The 19,139-nt window shown below is 49.3% G+C and overlaps 3 protein-coding genes across 4 annotated transcripts; 1 reads left to right on the forward strand and 2 right to left on the reverse strand.

Moving 5' to 3' along the window:
* Window positions 1-2,871: 2,871 nt before the first annotated feature.
* On the reverse strand, window positions 2,872-4,514 carry org (oogenesis-related gene). 2 transcript variants are annotated; one of them, XM_030372966.1, is made up of 6 exons: window positions 4,346-4,514; window positions 4,144-4,221; window positions 3,835-4,051; window positions 3,305-3,531; window positions 3,055-3,153; window positions 2,872-2,968 (listed from the first exon to the last, which is right to left on the reverse strand). In XM_030372966.1, the coding sequence occupies exons 1-6, from the start codon at window positions 4,409-4,411 to the stop codon at window positions 2,930-2,932; spliced, it is 726 nt and encodes a 241-aa protein (XP_030228826.1). In that variant the 5' UTR covers window positions 4,412-4,514; the 3' UTR covers window positions 2,872-2,929. The 2 variants fall into 2 exon arrangements, with proteins under 2 accessions (XP_030228826.1, XP_030228827.1); XM_030372967.1 differs by having other exon boundaries at window positions 3,353-3,531; window positions 4,346-4,512.
* A 3,902-nt stretch (window positions 4,515-8,416) lies between these two features.
* Window positions 8,417-12,243, forward strand: peak3 (PEAK family member 3). Its single transcript, XM_030373152.1, has 4 exons — window positions 8,417-8,763; window positions 9,339-9,496; window positions 10,241-10,824; window positions 10,999-12,243. Exons 1-4 carry the CDS (start codon window positions 8,690-8,692, stop codon window positions 12,004-12,006), a joined length of 1,824 nt encoding a protein of 607 aa, XP_030229012.1. The 5' UTR covers window positions 8,417-8,689; the 3' UTR covers window positions 12,007-12,243.
* A 17-nt stretch (window positions 12,244-12,260) lies between these two features.
* Window positions 12,261-18,871, reverse strand: oaz1a (ornithine decarboxylase antizyme 1a). The gene is given in 6 exon segments (XM_030373153.1): window positions 12,261-12,888; window positions 14,274-14,359; window positions 14,699-14,874; window positions 15,685-15,771; window positions 15,773-15,839; window positions 18,688-18,871. Coding segments are annotated over 6 exon segments (666 nt in total). The 5' UTR covers window positions 18,807-18,871; the 3' UTR covers window positions 12,261-12,757.
* Window positions 18,872-19,139: the final 268 nt, after the last annotated feature.

The following is a 19,139-nucleotide window of genomic DNA, read 5'->3' on the forward strand; positions in this document are numbered from 1 at the left end:
TGAAATAGACTGAACAATGTTAAAGGATGAACAGAAATCTACACAAGTTTTTCTCATATCAGTTCATCTCTTGGCTTTATTTCCAACAGGATTGGGTAAGAGCGAAGAGAGCACTAGCATCACTCCGAGTGCAAGTCCGCCATGTTCGGAAATCTATTTCTGCCCAAACAGGGCTGATGTTTATTGTGAAGTGCAAATTAATTTCCGATTGGTCTTACGAGGCAAGCATTCATATAGTCTACAGATAAATCTCTATGTGTATAGGCTATTTTAGAGCTAAACTTTGAGCAATATTTAATTCCACAGCATCAATTGGTCTTTGTCCTTGGGAAAATGCAATAACCAGCTAATTTAAAAGGTATCTGTAAGGCAACTGAACAGATGCAATATTCTTCAGCTGATTTCTGCAGGCAATATCGAACTTTTTTAATCTTGTTGAATGGTTCGTTTCGTAACGGGCTTCCCTATGATGAGTAAAGCTATGATTCGCTCTCCTGCAACCTCCCATTCTCAGAACAATGCTGGTTTAACGATGCAATGTTTTTATAATATTTTATGAAGACACATTTACGCCTGGCTGTTCTGTTCACACGATCCGATTCTAATCCAACCACTATCGACCGCCTTTATGGGGTCTGGCGTTTCATTTTGCAGCAACTTTTTATTTATTTGGCTTCCACAACTCCCTTTACTGTTGTACTTGGAAAGTTGCAGCAAAGTGAAAGGGAATGAAATCCATAAACACCGGCGGTAAAAAAAACAAGCTAAGCTAGGACTCATTTGTATGCGTTTGATTTGTTGCCAATAGTTCTCCCCTAAAATAAATTTTTCGCCGCGGATGCACCGAGTTGTAAAAACAAGTCTCATCCCACCTTAATAGCAGACGCTGGTGTGAGTATCCACAGTTACATTTAATGCGTTTGCCTTGCCTCTGGCGCCTCAGAGTAAATCGTAATAAAGTCCACAGAAGGGATGGTAGCGTGTGCAGATTGGAGCTGGAGAATATTCTTTTAGGCCGCTGCAGAACCAACAGCAAATCCTTTTAATTTCTAAATCTCCAGATTTATTACAATTCGCCTGAGCCTTCCACCAATGAGTCCTAAATAACCTTGTAGCCGATTATTTGAAGGCATTTATTACAGAAACTGGAGGCAATGTGACATCGTTAGACGTCTGCTTTTCCAACAGGTTCTACCATTATAACGAGGTGATGGCACAGTCAAAATAACACACCATAAACACCCAAAGGATCATTCAACTTTTACGATGTATTAAAACAATCCTAATGTGTAGAGCAGCCATGAGGCAGGAGCGTTGCATAAGACAGGATTTGTGGGTACTAGACTGTTGAGTCTCGCTACCAATAATAAGAAGTCCAGTAGAAATTCACAATATATCCGGATGGGCTATAAATTGGCACGCGTCACCAATGAAACATAGCAGACACACAGAGTCCTGGTTTAATTTTGCACAGAGGTAAGGCCACACTACGTCGAGTTGTACTTGGTCTGCTGACGTAACATGAAACCAGGCAGTCATATCAACTTTATGTTTAGGTCTCCTACATATGCCCTCTCACAAAGGTTGAGAACAGTCTGGGAATCAGCTACCAGATACGAGCCATTCCAACCTCTGGGAAACGATGGAAGCATATTTGCGTGGGCAGATAACATCCTATAATGCCAGTATGAACCAACGATGGTCATCACGGCATCATGAAATGTTTTGATAAATGCCGTTGATCATACACACAGCAGCTCCCTCTGCTGACCTACATAGGGAGAGAACTCTGCAGACGGAAGTGTTTTACAAGCATGAACGAGCTAATGAATGACAATGCCACCAGTTAAGACAACCTGCAGAGGTCGGATTTATAGCATTGACAACCAACGGAATGACTTCGGATTAAAAATCTATTCAATGGTCAATGGGATCCATCAAATATTACTTGAGATGCATTCAAATAAGGTGAATAGCCCCCATATTTTAAGGGCCATGAGAAACGTGAAAATCTGCTGCCATGCAAGCGATTTGCCCACTTCCCCAATCTGGTCCAGAGTAGTCACGCATGCAGCTCTTCCAGCGCTGGCCCTCATTGGTTCGCATGAAAAGGTTCGAGAGACCCTCACAGAAACCCACAGACTACTTTCACTCCCACCAGAAAGCACTTACTGATAAGAGACTGAACACTCGGACCAGGCAGAGAGTTCAGGACAAATCCTAAAAGAAAAATGGCTGTTGTGTAATGTTTTACAGGCAGTGCCGTTTTCAGCCATGCTTGATTTGTACAGGTCGACATCACTGCAGAGTATAGTTTGCACTGATGGGACAATTGTATTATGTATAACAAGTTCATATTCAATGATTCATAGTCAGATGGCTGCGATTACACATGAGGCGAGTTGCATAGGCTGGCAAATCGAAAGAAACGAGTCACCCATCTTTCAAACAATCCTCCACAACCGTCCCCAGAGAGCAGTTTACTCGAGTTCAGAAACCAGCGCTGCAGGTTAGGTGGATGTTATAACTAGGCTGGCAGCACACGCCGTCCCTAGGCTTTAGACAGCAGCTTAAGTTGAAGGCTACTAACAATTGGTCATGGAACTGGTTGCCTAGGCCAGGACGTTAGGATACCTCACAGCTCAGAATATAGCAGCACCAACTTCTTGTACCACCGTTTATACCAGCAGTCAGTTTCAGGATGTTAACTCAAAATTAGAAACCGATTTTTTTTATAAAAGTATTACTGAAACATCCTTCGAATTAAATTCAAGCCTCCAGAAATTTGTTTACCTCCTGCCATCTGCAATACGGGACACTACTGCCTCCTAGTGGCAAGAGAAGTCAACAAATACAGGCAGAGTCAGCAGATAAGAGGAACTTATATTTATTGAACAAGTACAAAAACAACAAACAATGCAAAGGTTATTCAGAGGGCAGGGAGGCTTACGTCAGCAGGAGGAATGGCCTACGGAAGAAAACACAGACAACCGGAGTCATGAGGATGTGACTCGACTCAAAGGCCAGTCCTCAGTGCGTCGATTCAGCACTCACCAGTTCTTCAATAATGACCAGTCCCTGCTTGTCGACCTCCTCCGTGTCGCTCTCATTACGAGAGCAGTACTCGTCGCTCTCCGTCTCCACCGCACTGGGCTGAGGAACACCACGTCGTTAACACGGGGAGCAAAGCACAAGCAGTGAACACCCACTACATCCACATTAGAACCAGGAATACCACTTCATGGTTTGACTTGGTAACTTTACATGCAGTGTGTGCAGACACGTCAAACGCCAAGGAGCAGACCTCCTTAATGTATAAATGCCAAGTCAAAGGGTGGTTTGAAGGGGCCACCTCGTAGTCTGGGTCTTCTTCAGAGCCCTCGTCCGTGGCCAGCTCGTTGGCGAAAGCCTCCACCCAGGTGGGCTGCTCCTGCTCATCTCCTTCCTCGTCCTCATCCTCATCCTCGTCCAGCTCATCCTGCTTCCTCTTGTTGCCCTTCCCACATGGCTTTGTGGGTGAGATCCGCATCTCTGCGCAAACAAGACATACCGATTCAGCTGTGGGGACCATTACTATGACTCCAGCTGTTAAGATTACCTTTTACACAGTAGTAATCGTTAATACTAGTTTGCCAAATGATAAATTGTTGATAGATTTAGCATTTAGGCTAACAATAACATTCCAATTATGGAGTAAATAGCTGCAGACATGGTAACCAGACGCTTTTATCCAATAACGACTTACAATAAGTAAGTTTATCAGAATAAAAATGTAAACATTACAATATACACATTTCCCGAAGCATGCGTGTTGAGAATCACGGGTGAACACACCTGGGGAGAGGGAGCAGCCGACGTTGGCGGGGACCGGGTAGCCCAGGGCGCTCTGCATGCGGTGGGGCAGGACGACCATGATGATGCGGGTGATCCGGCGGAGGCGCTTCAGGCCCTGGCGGCTCGGACGGGCAGGAGTGGAACCCAGGATGGGCACTTCGGGGGTGCTTTTAGGTCGAAACCCGAACATGTACCAGAAACCTCGGTAGGCACGAATCTAGCAGCGAAAAACGATCGTTACCACGAAAGTAAATGAGCACGATTAAAGTAAAACGGCTGTCGAGCACGAGGTGCGTTAACGTTACATACCATGATGCTGAACGGCCAGAACCGAGATACGTAGTAAAGCACACCGGTAAAAACGCCGCTTCTCTTCACAACTTGAACCTGAGGGCATTTTACATCAAAAGTTTTGAAGTCTACACTCTGAAGTCGATTATCGTGTTTAGCCTCAACTTGGGCCTAGCCCCGTGACGTCCAGAGAGGCAAACTAGGAGACACACACGCTTACCTCCACTTTCTCCACCTCCACATTCTCCACCACTACCACTTGTTGTTCCGCAGAGTCGCTGGCCATCCTGCTGCAGACAGCTGGAAAAGTACGTTGAAGTATAAAGTAAAAAATAAAAAGGAGCCGAAGCAGCAGGACACTACTGTACCCAGAGTTCGGAGGTGTAATGTACCCAGTAGCGTTCAACGTTTAACCAATCAATACACAGAATCAACCCGTGTAATCAGCATAGACCAATGAGAAAGCTGTACCAATTAACACTGCCCAAGAGAGCACGATGGCTTTGACAGTCAGATCCTAGATCCGTTTATGATGAGTGATGACACCGTGAGATGAAAATTAACTCATTGTAAGCTAATGAGCTTCACGCTCATGTTTTGAATCTTTTAACAGTAATCAATCACATTCATAAATTCGAACTCTTCTAATTCGAATAACCATATATATACTAATTACGTGAACGTTTCTCTGACTTTGATTTCTGAAATGATGCTCACTAGGCGCAGCCAAAAGCAACACTACAGATATGACAACAATCAAGATCGTCACGGGAATGATAATAATAATAAAAACACATTCAGTTCCTTTGGTTGCAAACACTCTCCATGAGCTATTTTCGCTATGTACTCGACGTGAGCGCGTGGATATTCAAGAGGCGCTGAGGAGGCATGAGAGCAGCCCTATTGACCCTCCCCCTCACAAGGCCAGATCGGGAGGCGCTTCCGCCACTCAAACCGTCACATCTACGCACGTCGTTCTCCTGAGGAGTGTGTGAGCGTGTGTGTAGGGAAGGAGTGTGTGTGTGTGTGTGTGTAGGGGAGGAGTGTGTGTGTGTGTGTGTGTGTGTAGCTGAGGAGTGCGTGAGTGTGTGTCGAGGGGAGGCGTGTGTGTGTGTAGGGGAGCAGTGTGTTAGTGTGTTCATCAGGGGAGCAGTGTGTGTGTGTGTGTTTAGGGGAGGAGTGTGTGTGTGTGTGTCAGGGGGAGGACTGTGTTAGTGTGCGTAGGGGAGGGGGGGGGGGGGGCAGTGGAGGGCCCATCGAGGTCGGTATAAAAGGCGTTCCCGGTCGTCCCCCTCCACCAGCCCAGCGGGAGCAGAGGAGAGCGAGGGCCGATGCCGACCGTAACCATGGACGACGACCCGACGGTGACGCGCAGCATCAGCGCGGGCGCCGTCTCCGGCGGCTCCGACGGCGCCCCTTCCACCGGCCCGGCGGCGGCGGCGCGGCGCCACAGCAGCGCGGGGATGCGGGCCCTCCTGTGGGCCGCCCACGGGGCCCGGTCCCTGGGTAGCTCGCTGGGCTCCGGGCTCCACCGCAGACGGGACGGCGCCTTCCCCCCCCACATCCTGACCCCCGGCAGCGCCCCGCCCTTCACCATCCCCAGCCTGTCCCTGCAGCCCGACGGCCCCCCCAGGGGCCGCCCCGGAGAGGAGGAGGAGGAGGAGGAGGACGAGGAGGAGGGGGACGTCGACGAAGGTCTGGGGGCGGAGCTGGCGTCGTCTCTGAGCGTCTCGGCGTCTCGCTCCGAGCTGTGGCGGACGACGTCGTCCTCCTCGGACCTCCGCGTGCCCCCGCCCGACCGACGCGCCCAGCGGACCGTCTCGGACCCCCTGAGGAGGGGGTCCCTGCTGAGAGAGGGCTCCTACCCGGGGCCCTACCGGGAGGAGGTTCGCCGCTCCTACCAAGGGCCCTACCTGGAGGACGCGCACCGGCACGGCCTGGACCCGGCCAGCAGGGCGGCGCTCTCCCTGCCGCACCTGGCCAAGGTGACCACGCCCTACGGCTTCGTGACGCTGAGCCAGAGCCCCCAGAGGGCGAGCGAGGAGGTGCTGCTCTGCCCGGTCGGCCCGCATCGCGCCCCGGCCAAACGGGACGCGGGGCCGTCGACGGGGGGCGGCGGCGGCGGTGGCGGCCGCGCCAAGGCCCCCCTGGAGAGGACGGGCGGCGCGGGGGACAGAGGCCCGCCGCCCCGGCCCCCCCCGGGTCAGAGGTCGTCCGAAGACTCGGGCGACGCCCGGACGGAGGCAGCCGCGACGGCGGCCGTGTCTTCACAAAGGGGGGCGAGCAAGAAGCCGAAACGGCGGCTCTACGACATCATACGGAAGCACATCCTGCCGCTTCATTAGACACTCGGGGCGGGACTCAGGGCCGACGGCGGGAGAAGGACGACCCAGGGGTGTGACAGCATTCATGTGACGGCCTTCATGTTGACGGTTTGAACGTGTGAAGGTGCATTTCCTGTTGCACCTTTATCTTTATCTCCCCTTTAATAAAAAAGGAAACTCGCTTTGCTTTCATTTCGCTGCCTCATGTCTCTGTGTGCCTCAACGTCCCACACACTGATGCTACGTGGTATGAATGCACTTTGCTGATTTGGGTTGTGTACTGAGTTAAACCCTGAAGTACTGTTATGAATAGTAGCTGTAGAAGTAGTGGTTCATAGTATTTTCTCACAGGATATAAACAGAGTCATAGGCTCTGGTTCGTTTCATATATATATTCAACATAGGGGGAAGTTGTTCCTAACTTAATCTGTATTGTGTGTTTATAAAACAAACTAAAATAAACTAAAATCATAGACGAAATGTCTTTAGTTATGTCTTCGTCAATGCATTTCATGCATAGGATCATTTGGGTGGATATGTAATCTATCCCTCCCCGTGTCTGTATTCCCTCACTCGGACCAGCGCTAAAGAGAGCATGCACTCAACCGGGTCTGTCCTGACGTCTGCACGGTGCTCTCGTACCCACCACGCTCTCCTCTCCCCCTCGTTCTCTGAGTGTGCGAGGAGGAAGCTCGCAGCTGAAGAGAGAGACAGCCAATGACGCTCGCCCACTAGAGCTTTGTAGTCAGAGGCCCTTATCTTCCTCCATGTTCTGCCATTAAGACAAGTGACATTGTGTGTGAGTGGGTAGTCTCAATACGAAACACTGAGTCATGGCTGGGGCCTCTGGAATATATTCAACGAGAGGGGCCAAAACGAGTGTTGTTTCCGGCCCTGATTTGTTTCACCATGGTCACGCAGCCATGATTCAACACATGTCTTGAATTGGTGAGGCCTTCTCATGACGTGAGAGCGTTGGACCCAGTAGAGCGAAGCCGCACTGTGGGCTATGGACTTGCTGATATGAGCATCTCGTTCCATCAGGAGGAAACCAAAACCAAAACATCTTCAAGTAAAAATGAATGATTTCTGCCTGATGTGTTGACGCTCGTCTCTTGAAAGTGAACACACTTTAGCACTCATTGTATAATTAACAATTAAAACTATTAGCCCTTGACATTGTTATTCCAGATTCTGAAAGCGTAATTTCCCAGATTTGTTCTGGCCTAGCCCGAGGTACAGAGGTTGGAAATGGTGTTACAGAAACATGTTTGCCAAAGGGCCTGTTTGCTATCAGTGGAAGAATATAGACATCCAAGATTGGAAAAGGTGAGAAATAAAACAATTGAGGAGCGATTGGCTAAAAATATCTTTTGAGATGGTTGAGAGGGGACTGCGCGCTTTTCATGCCGTGAAAAAGAAATGACTAATAGTTGGAAACCTGAAGTGCGGAAATATGAACTTTGATATAGTTTGAAAATGACACCTGTCCTTTTTAAAGAGGTCATCTCAAAGATTTTCATGATAAATAAATGTCTGTTACCTCACTACCTATGGTTGAGTGAGGCAACATCATGCAGTTAGAGCCTATGGCCATCATAGCCCCTGGGATTATGTTATTCAGTGTGACGAATGTACCGCTCATCACCCAAGGTATAAGAACAGAAGACAAAACTAGTGGCTTCCTCAAACTTAAAATTAGAATAATTAATACTAATAGCATACCTTTGTAGAGGTTAAAAGACTTTCAAATACATAAATGGCAGTAATAGTGCCTTTGCTAATACAATTCTTACCAAATGAAGGACTCAGGTTGACATATCTAGGATTTGGTAATTTCTTAACTGAAGGAAATGATTTTGAAAATACTTTGTTGGTATAGCTTGTTCCTCATTTTTTTCAAACTGAGGTTAGAAGAGCGACGGCAGTTAGGCTTTTCCGTTACCAACCTCAACTCAGCAGAGAGAGAGAGAGAGAGAGAGAGACAGAGAGACAGAGATGCAGAGAGAGAGAGAGAGGGAGAGGCAGAGAGAGAGAGAGAGAGAGAGAGAGAGAGAAGGAGAGAGAGGCAGAACCAGCCAGAGTGAGAGGGGAATAGTTCAAACAGGGCATCAGTATGACCTGCGGCACTATACCACAGTGAGACACTGACACAAGGCTCCGTGCTGCTGTATAAACTGGATCTACAGCGTTTCGGTTCTCAACCCAGTGGAGGGGGAAGCAGTCACCCGGTCTTCCAGATGGAGTGGGGTGGGAACCTTCGCCCTACGAAGACACGCTCGGGCCCCCCAGCACTGCCCGCCAAGCAGCGCAGGTAGGTTCCCCCCCCCCCCCCCCCCCCCCCCCGCCCACCACCCCCCGCCGACCTCGGCTGCGGGTTCTGCATCGCTGAACACCATCGCCGTGACGACCCTCTCCTTCTCCGGTTTTTTGGTTCCGTGGGATGAAACCGAACAATTGTTCAATGGATGAATGTAGCCTGTCTTATATGTTACACATTAAGGAATATAGGATGTAAATAGAGATAGAGCGGATGCAAGGATTCGTCTGAGCGTGTGTTGTGACGGCTGTGCGGACATGTTCTCAGCATTAGAAAGCCCGCTGTCTTTAGATAACCCTCGACATGGCCAATGACAAGGGAGATGTGCTCATATCACGACCTAATGAAAGTTACGCAAAAGGGAATGTCGTCTCCACACCTGCGGTAGTTAACCCCGATGAAGAGCACTGCAGTGAACATGAGCTAGGGATTCTAAACCGTACTCATAGCCGTCATGAGCCCATGGGACCCAAGTCCCTTTGTTTCCCACTAATCAATGTGCTGTGTGTGTGTGTGTGTGTGTGTGCATGTGTGTGTGTGCGCGTGCATGCGTGCGTGTGCGTGTGCAGGAGCATGTACTCCGAGGGTTCCAACGTGGACATGGACTGGGGGATGGTGGGGCTGCCCAGCCTGGCCGGCCTCCAGCTGCTGGACCAGCCGGACCCAGACGTGTTCCTGGAGGGGGTCTGCTGCCAGGAGGCCCAGTGTCCCCTACACAAGGGCTCCGGTGAGGTCAGAGGGGGGGGGGGGGGGAAACACCAATGTCTGGGATCAACCTGCTTACACATTTACAGTTTTATTAACCTTTACATTCAGGCCATTCAGTGTACTTCTCTAGTGGGTTTCTTCAGTGTGTGTTTCTCTAGTGTGCGTTGTTCTAGTTGTGTGTCGCTCCAGTGTGTGTAGCTCTAGTGTGTCGCTCTATTGTGCGTCGCACTGGTGTGTTGCTCTGATGTGCGTTGCTCTAGTGTGCGTTGCTCTAGTGTGCGTCGCTCTGGTGTGTTGCTCTGATGTGCGTTGCTCCAGTGTGTGTCACTCTATTGTGTGTCGCTCTATTGTGCGTCGCTCTGGTGTGTTGCTCTGATATGCGTCGCTCCAGTGTGTGTCTGAGTGCCGCCCTGCCCTTTCTGCGGTTCCTCTTTCTCATGAACCACATGAGGAAGGAAGTTACACCTAAGAGACACATTTCACACCCTGATGATCAGACATCCTAGGCATCTTCATCAAGCGCTGAAAATACGAGCCGCATTCATACACATGATAGTATGACTATCGTGTTGGCATTACACTTCATTCAGACATTCAGAATATAAATAAACGCCCGCCGCCGATATACTGGCAGTGGGTTGTAGAGTTTAACAATACGATAGACCCCCTGGTGCTTTTAGCTCCTGTAGAGAGTCTACTGTTTCCTATGAGCATCTATTGTGAAAATGACCATTCATTGACGTGCTCACTCTGAAATCCGCAGTCTCATCCTGCTGTCATGAGGACGAGGTTTTCTCAGAGGGCCTTCCCCCACCTGTCCCCCGTAAGAAGCTGGTGCGCGCCATGTCGATGCCCGAGGGGTGCACCCCGCCTACTGCCCCACAACGGCCACCTAGGCCCCCCGTGTCGGGACTGAATAAACAGGTCACCGACCCACAATGCTTCGACAACCCGCTCTACATGTTGTCGCCACTGGAGGGCGCCATTTCCCCGGAGCGCAGTGAAGCGCAGACAGCAGCCACAGCGAATCCGCTTCTATCGTCCGACCCCAGCAGTGACACCACGCCCCTCTCCAAACTGTCGTTTGACACACCGGACGAGCAGGTGCTGCCGTACCTGTCGAGCGAGGCCGCGGGGGTTATCATCGCGCAGAGACATCTGTTGTTCCTCCGGAAAGCTGCGGACGCATTGGAATCCGACCTTTTGATGCTAGGGGAGGCTGGCGGGTTGTCATACTCACCGGAGAACTTCCAGCTGTGTGACGGATATGAGCCCAGGCAGATAGGAGATGACGTCTACATCAAACTGCACTGCAACAAGCTTCCAAACAAAGTACTGGGTGCAAGGGTAAGTCCATACTGCAACAAAATCGAACATGTTAATTGAATGTTGCTCTTGATATTATAATATGAATAGCATATTATAATGTGCATGACAACCACCCACTGTCAAAAAAACATCTCAAATATCTAATGTTTACTCAAAAATACTTAATTGGCCATTTTGCATTTCTACATACAGGTGTACAATCCAGATAACCATTCGGCCCACTCCGTCCCCCAGTCGCCGCACGTCAACCTGCGACAAGTCCTCATTAATTTCTCACCTAGCAGAACACAAGAGACAGCAGCACAGCCAGACTGCACACCTCCAATGCGGCCACTGGGTGGCATTAGTGAGTTTGTTGACAGCCAACTGGTTTCCCCCATAAATAACTCTCCGACTATTATAGAGTTATTGGAGAGGGGACATGCTGTGAGTGTTGAAAGAGATTTTCCTCAAGCCACACTAGGGGACTTCTTTCAGGGCCGCTGTGCCAATCAAACCTCTGATCCCGCGCTATATGCGAAACAGCTGTGTCTCCTGTTGCTGCAGGTGGCCACAGGCCTACAGCCGCTGTGCAGTAACGGAGCAATGTACACAGAGTTAAGACCGTCCAATGTTTTCCTTGTGTGGCCCAGTAGGGCGCCAGCCGCGTCCGACAGAGCAGAAAGTAGAATGGACAAAGAACGAGCCGCGGTTCAGACGCACTGGGAGAGAATAGGAGCGCCTCGCGTGGTTCTCAACAACACACCCTATAGGGCCTCTTCCAAACATCACACCGTGTCCTCCACCAACGCCCAGATCGGAGGGCTGATTCTCCAAGGCCTCTCCTCTGTCAAACGGGGCTCGCTTCCAAAATCCACCAGCGATCCTTACACTGAGAGACTGCTGGATCTGGCGGGATGGCTTCAGGACGAGAGCGCCGCGCTGCCGCTGTCACACACGAAGACCATCCTCCAAGCCCTCCTCTGGGGGCCCCGGGCCCAGCTCTTCACCTTCCACATCGGCTCGGCCACGTCCACCATGAACTCCTGGCTGACCATCAGCCGCAGCTTGCTGGTGCTGAAGATGGCCGAGAGGGGCCTTCTCCAGGCCGGGCCGCCCATGGACTGGGAGGCGTGCCTCCGCCTCAGGTACTTTGCGTCCTGTGACGCCGAGGAGTTGAGCAGGGCCTCCGAGCGCCTAGCGCTCCTCCGAAAGCTATGAAATATTTAGAATATTTTGATTCGATACATGTATTTTTCATAATTTATGGCAATGACCTGTATTAAGATACACTGAAGATGACGTCACTGGCCTGCCACACTAGCGTGGCAGTTTATAAGCTGCGAGTCTTCTGATCATGCGCACCACCGCTGCTCTACATTTTTGTTTTGCATAGCATAAAACGGCGTTGAAACAATCTAATAAACAAACGCCTTTGCATCGGCAGTGTTGAAATAAGGGGCTCATGCGACTGCTTTCCAATCCCAAGTGACCATTTTTATTTAGAACAGTTACAACAAGCACATTTCTGACCAGAGAACCTGAACAAATTGAAATCCATGCACATATTGAAAAAAATATATATTAAGATTAATCAATAGTCGTCAATGACATGAATGACATGTAGGATTTCACCATTAGGACGACCTTGTAGAGATGATCATTGGGTTGCATCAAAAGTGATGCACAGGAATTGAAGCACTACACATCACAGAGAAAATAACTAAAACAGGATGATTTCAAACGGATGCTTAATTTATATTCCTGGCCTGTAACATCTTAATCATCATTGCAATACAGCAGATGGTAGCTAGAAATCAAAACAAACCTGAACGCCTTTCACAGGAGAGAAAAATAAACACTGAGCGGGAAGTATATTAACCTTCACCAACATTACAAATTTAAAACGGGGGGGGGGGGGATTCTGAAGCCAAACAAAAACAACAACAGTTAGAATGGTAAATGGGGTCACTTAATCATCGTCAGAAGAGTCCCTCTCCATAGTGTAGGCCATGAAGAAGGCCTCAGGACGGGCCGGGACGAGGGGGTGACCCGGTCTCACAATCTCAAAGCCCAGGAAACTGAAGGTGCGCACCAGGGTAGCTGAGGGAGAGGGGGGTACAGTTAGCACAAGGGCGGGGTATTGCCAGGTACCCCACCATTCAATTTAATTCTTGAGGCCTTGATTCGATATCGATTCGATATTGGTTATATTGCTTCGATATCGATTCAATAATGCGTGCAGATGAAAAAAAATACCTAAATATTATTTAGAATTAACCATTTCAAAATTAATTAACCATTTCAATGTTCTTTAACTAGCAAAGAGGGAATACACCATTGTATAGTATTGTTCCTGAGCTAAACTTACAGTATAAAAGTAATAATCATAACATGGACAAATGTAAAAGGGCAAGTACATTTAGGCATACTCGCTTCTAGATTGCAATGACTGAGCGTGCTTCTTTTTTTTTTTTTTATGGAAATAATCGATTTCAAAAAAAATTGTGAATCGCAATTGAATCAAGAACAAATAAATTGCAGTGCATTGATGAATCGATATTTTTACCCCGCCCTATTCAACATCTATGAGCCCAGGAGTCTGAATCACATCCAGGCCGATTGGAATCACAATAGACAAAGTGTCAAGGTGACGTGGAACAGGTCCACGATGCTTCCATCAGTAAACGGTCAATGGACTGCATAAATAGAGCGCTTTTCTAACCAGTGGCCACTCAAAGCGCTTTACAATATTGCCAAACATTCACCCATTCATACACACATTGACACGCCGACGGCGGTGGCAACGACGCAAGGCGACAGCCAGCTCGTCGGGAGCAGTCCAGGTGAGGTGCCTTGCTCAGGGACACCTCGACACTAATAGTCCACACTTCCCAGGCCTATATATTGAATACATTATCTGTATTGTTAATTTCCTGAATATCCCTCCCAGGTTTGATCAAGTGTCATCTTTTCTTGTTTGGTGGCCTTTAAAATGTGGTTTCTAATCTTTACACAACCTTGATTTGAAAGGCAGGCTTAACAATCGGTACTTCAAAAGTCGAAAGTGTACCGCACTTAAAAATGAATCTATTACTTTGTGTGGCACTATAAAAGGAAGACATGGGTGAACTATTAGGTCCAAAGTATACACAGGCATAATGGAGGCGGTTTAAGCTGAGGTATCTTATTCAAAATTGGTTTATTGGTTAACCAAGCGTTGTGTACCTGTTCGAGGACGCCTGACCTTTGTTTTCTAAGACTTGGAGAATAGTCATAAATCGATCCAGATTTAACTCTTTCCGTAGCTAACCCCACACAGGAGGTTCTACGCTGAGAAGGGTCATCTCTCTGACCGCGGATCAGAGGCGGCACCTTTTGACCATGTAGCGACCCGACTGCCCAGCCCTCGAGGGACGGGGCGGGTATCTACCCCAGGGCTCGCACTGAGTGTGTCTGCTGGGACGCAGTGGGCCGGGCGGGCTCACCTCGGTCGTCCCGGTTCTTGTGGAAGCAGATGAACACGTGGTCAGCCTGCAGCTTCTCCTCCGCAAACTCCAACAGAAGTGCCAAACTGAGGGAGAAGAACGACGGTTGAAGGGGAGATATTATACCACCAGGTGCGAGCGTGGTCAGCCATTACAAGCCATTCTTTTATTTTTCATGTGCAGCTTCTGAAATCGCAGGTGGGCGTGTTCACCTAGATGCGGGCTGGGTAGAGCAGCCTCCCAGCCTACCTGCACTGTTGCAAACGTTGCTCAACTATCTGTCATACATCTAGGTGGACACGCCCACCTGTGATGTCAGAAGCTGCACATTTTAAAAAACAGTTTGTAATGGCTTATCACACTCGCACCTGGTGGTACAATATGTCCCCTTTGAAAAAAATCTCTGTGGGTGCGGGGGGGCTCACCTGTCCTTGCTTCCCTCTGGGAGGGGCCCGGGGAGGATCTCGATGTAGAGGTTCCCCCCTTTCAGTGCCACCCTCCAGACACACTTCTTACACTCAGCGCGGCGGGGCTCAAAGTGGAGGAAGCGCACCCTGCCGTTGGCGGGAAGGGGCTCCTCCAGAACCAGCAGCTGAGCGTCCTGGAGGACAGGTGAGAAGGAGGGACAGGGAGTCAGCCCACAGAGCTGGTGTGTGTATACCAGAGGGACAGGGAGTCAGCCTACAGAGCTGGTGTGTGTATACCAGAGGGACAGGGAGTCAGCCTACAGAGCTGGTGTGTGTATACCAGAGGGACAGGGAGTCAGCCTACAGAGCTGGTGTGTGTGTACCAGAGGGACAGGGAGTCAGCCTACAGAGCTGGTGTGTGTATACCAGAGGGACAGGGAGTCAGCCTACAGAGCTGGTGTGTGTATACCAGAGGGACAGGGAGTCAGCCTACAGAGCTGGTGTGTGTGTACCAGAGGGACAGGGAGTCAGCCCACAGAGCTGGTGTGTGTATACCAGAGGGACAGGGAGTCAGCCTACAGAGCTGGTGTGTGTATACCAGTGGGACAGGGAGTCAGCCTACAGGGCTAGTGTGTGTATACCAGAGGGACAAGGAGTCAGCCTACAGGGCCATGAAAATGTCTGCTAGTGTGTATATAGTGTAGAAAGAATAAAGTTGTATCCGTCTAGGATAGGGATAAGTGACAAAAACACATTTGATCGAAAATTGCGGGGAAAGAACCTGTGAATCAAGCTAGGGACACCAGGGATTTATTGTTTATAGACAAGATAGTGAGAGGACAGCTTGTGAAGCGCTACGATGGATGGCTATCAAGGTTGATTCTGATAACACAACAGACACAGGCCTGGATCAGACTGTGAAGCAGATCCGCATCCTTTAGAGAGGCCGAGGCAGGGGTTAACAACATCCAATCAAAAACAAACCCTTTTCCCATTGAACTCACCGAGTAGAAAAGCGTTGCAGAAAGATTGCGATCCCGTTGATCATTCCCTCGCCCACCTGGGATCTTCAGGGGTGGGTGAGGGGCATCAGGAGCACCACTGAGGCCCCGGACACAGGTGACTGCTGCGGGGCGAGCACCTCCGGGGACTGGAGATGCTGGAGGACGGCGACAAGGAGGGAAAAACGGAGTCGTTAGGGTCCGGAGCGCCGTCGTGTTCACAGAGGCTGAGAGGAAGGGCGGGGACTCGACTGCACACATCGTTGAACAACACAACATGTAGGAGACGTGCCCCGGGCTGGCTTCACTTGTTACACAACAGCGGGACAATGAGCATGCGCCACTTCATCTGCGGTGACGCAATCTGTTGGCACGACCGAAAAAAAAAAAGCAGAACATTGTTTTCTTTGCTTTCGACACTTCCGATGCCATAGAAGCGTGAAGACTTCCGACTTGATAAAGGGGGCACCGTGTACAATGGAAAACGTGCCCGGGTAACATTTTAACCACAGGTTGGATAGTCACGTCGGTGGCAAGAAAAACACTGCCACCCTATGTACCTGCCTGCTCTCTGACCCACTTTAGGAGACGGCAGCAGGGGAGAAAACAACAGATTATAAAAGCTGTCCCGACAGCCATTTTGATTTAAGAGGCCAGTAAATGCATTAGGAAATTGACCTAGCCTTGTGAGGCATGCATGTCTCTGCAGCCTGCGGTGACAGCGTCGCAGGCAGGTTCACCCCCGCCCCCCCCCCCCCCAAAGCTCCACCAACAGCACGGCCGCCACGGCAACTCAAACTCACAGACGGCCGCTGACGCAGACGCCACCGCCGTGCTATATTCAGAGCGGACGTGCGAGAACCCAAAGGAGGAAAGCCATTGTCGCCCTCGCGCTTCAACTCCAGAGCCCGTATGCATTATTCACGGCCGGCTCAGAGGAGCCCGGCTCCATATTACATAACAAGATGGAATTCACCACAGTGAACACAGGAAGCGGGCAGCAGCCTGGGAAGCCTCTGGCCGGGGTCACTGCAGTACCTGGCCAGCGGCCACCAGTGATTCTAGTCCCAAATCCTCTTTGTCTGAAAATTAAACCCCTGTTGACATGGCCGAAAGCATTTGAGAATGCTTGTGTGCAAAGTGGGCAACGCACACAACACAACCTTACCGGAAGAGTTATCTCTGCTAGGACAGCTGCTCGGGTCACATTGTGCAGGGATGAGGGCTGCTTGCGTAACGATGCATTTTTAGTTTAAAAGATTATTCCACGAAGCCAACAGATGATGACACGCGTTTTAGATAGGTCGATTAATTCATTAATGCATTTGGTTGATTAGCACTGATGGCAAGTTGTGAGTTCAAACCCAATTCATTTGTATCATTTGTAGAAATGTAAATGCTTTTTCGCCATGGGTGGGTTATACTTCTGCATAGATAACCACTGGGTGCACGTGACATCTGTGATCTTTATAACTAGAAGATTACCTGTCGTACAAATGATCACATTGGTATATCAGAAATTAACAGGAAACTTGGCCTCTACTGTGCCATGTTTGGAGAGCTGCTAGTATTAACCGGTAGATAGACGTGCAAACCGACGACGTGGTTACCTATTACCTAACTGTTGTTTATACCCGAGAAATGTCCACGAAGGACTATAATCCAACCGCAACACTCAAACGTCACACTTCAACGCAAAGCAGGACAGGTCTACGTCGACCAACATGTATGAATTCCTTCTTCCTTCCTACATTATTTCCCCTTAGGGCTAAAGATAGCAGGGGGACATTTCCACTAATATTAAGCTCGTCTAATTGTCGAACCTGACGAAAACGATGAAGCCCATTTCATGTCAGGACATGAAAGCAAATCGCGCTAATCAAAGCCTGCGCAATCGGGCGTTATATTCGGTAACATAACGAGCGCAACCATCACGTTTTTACATCTGCAGAGAGACTAAACAACAAGCCAATTTTTGCATTAATTGCTGTAATCGCATTGACTCTGAACCACATCATTAGATCGGCACATATACGGGATTTTTGTGCGGTGGATTCAAACGCGTTTCGAGCCAATAGGATACACCGTATACCCATAGCCCGAAGCTACGTGACGCACATGCAGGGGAGATGGAAAAACACTGATACACAAATATCCATCGATTGGGAATCACACTAATTGCCTTCAAAACGTCGCAGTCGTGCATTTGCAACATAACGATACTGACACGGCCCGAACCGAGTCCACGGATTCATCCGAGGACAACACAGGCTCTGGGTTGGGGTTTGATTGACACATGTGTTTACTTTCCGTCCACAACACCACCAGCAGTCCGGGGTAGCAGCTAGCCAGTCAGATAGCTCAGAGCCCCGACCTGACGGCTCATCTTCCTATATAAACACACTCTGAACCCGTTGGTTCGTTCACCCAGTACCCGGGACGTTAACACCTCACCCCGCGGTGGGCTGCATCACCCCCTGCAGTCATAGAGCATGCTAGCCTGTTAGCCTGCTAGCGGATTAATAACCAGAGGTTAGTATCGGTCAAACTCTGCTCAAAACACATCAAAGAGCCACAATCATCTAAATTAAAGTCTTTATTGGGGTTTTAAATGGTTTAAGGCGGACTACTTCAGCAGCTTAGACATAAGAACGAGAAGTAGCGTTGATGGACGACGTTTCCCCGATCATTTTGACGAGTCGATGTAAACAAGTCATGAGCGTTCAGGGAGATCTCCGGCTCGGAGTGAAGGCCTCGGCGGCTAGGGCGTCCGGGGCCGGGGCTGGAGCTCCAGGGACACGTACCTCTCACTCTCCCTGGACACCTATCTCTCACTCTATGAACACGTACCTCTCACTCTATGAACACGTACCTCTCACTCTATGAACACGTACCTCTCACTCTCTGGAAACCTACCTCTCACTCTCTCTGGACCTATCTCTGACTCTCAGAACAGGTACCTCTCACTCTCTGAACACGTACCTCTCATCCTCTCTGGACACATACCTCTCACTCTCGGAGGTGACACTGGGATTCTCGACGACGGGCATCTCGACGGAGTGTCTCTCTTTTTCTCTAACGAAGCAGTGGCTATTCAGTATCGTCTGTAGGTGTGATTTGACCATCCGCCCGACCTCCTCTCTCAGATACTCTCTGTTCGCGTCTCTCAACGTACTGGAGGGGCGCGAGCCGCCGCAGCGGACTTTGTAAGAGAGGAGTGGCCAGGGGGCCGTGACGTCACTCGCACGGATAATGACATTACGTCATGTGTTTCACTTCGATTCACGGACTAATAATGTCTATATCATAATAGTAATATAATACTATTATAGTTTTATAAATAATATATTATCATAAAAAATAATCAGTTTTATTATTATTACGTAATCATAGCTTTTCACAATCTTGGGCTTTTATCCCGTGTCTCGGATATTTTTGGTCTGCATTTTTGTCAAATT

This window comes from Gadus morhua, chromosome 12, assembly GCF_902167405.1.
Source record: "Gadus morhua chromosome 12, gadMor3.0, whole genome shotgun sequence".
Lineage (NCBI taxonomy): Eukaryota > Metazoa > Chordata > Actinopteri > Gadiformes > Gadidae > Gadus > Gadus morhua.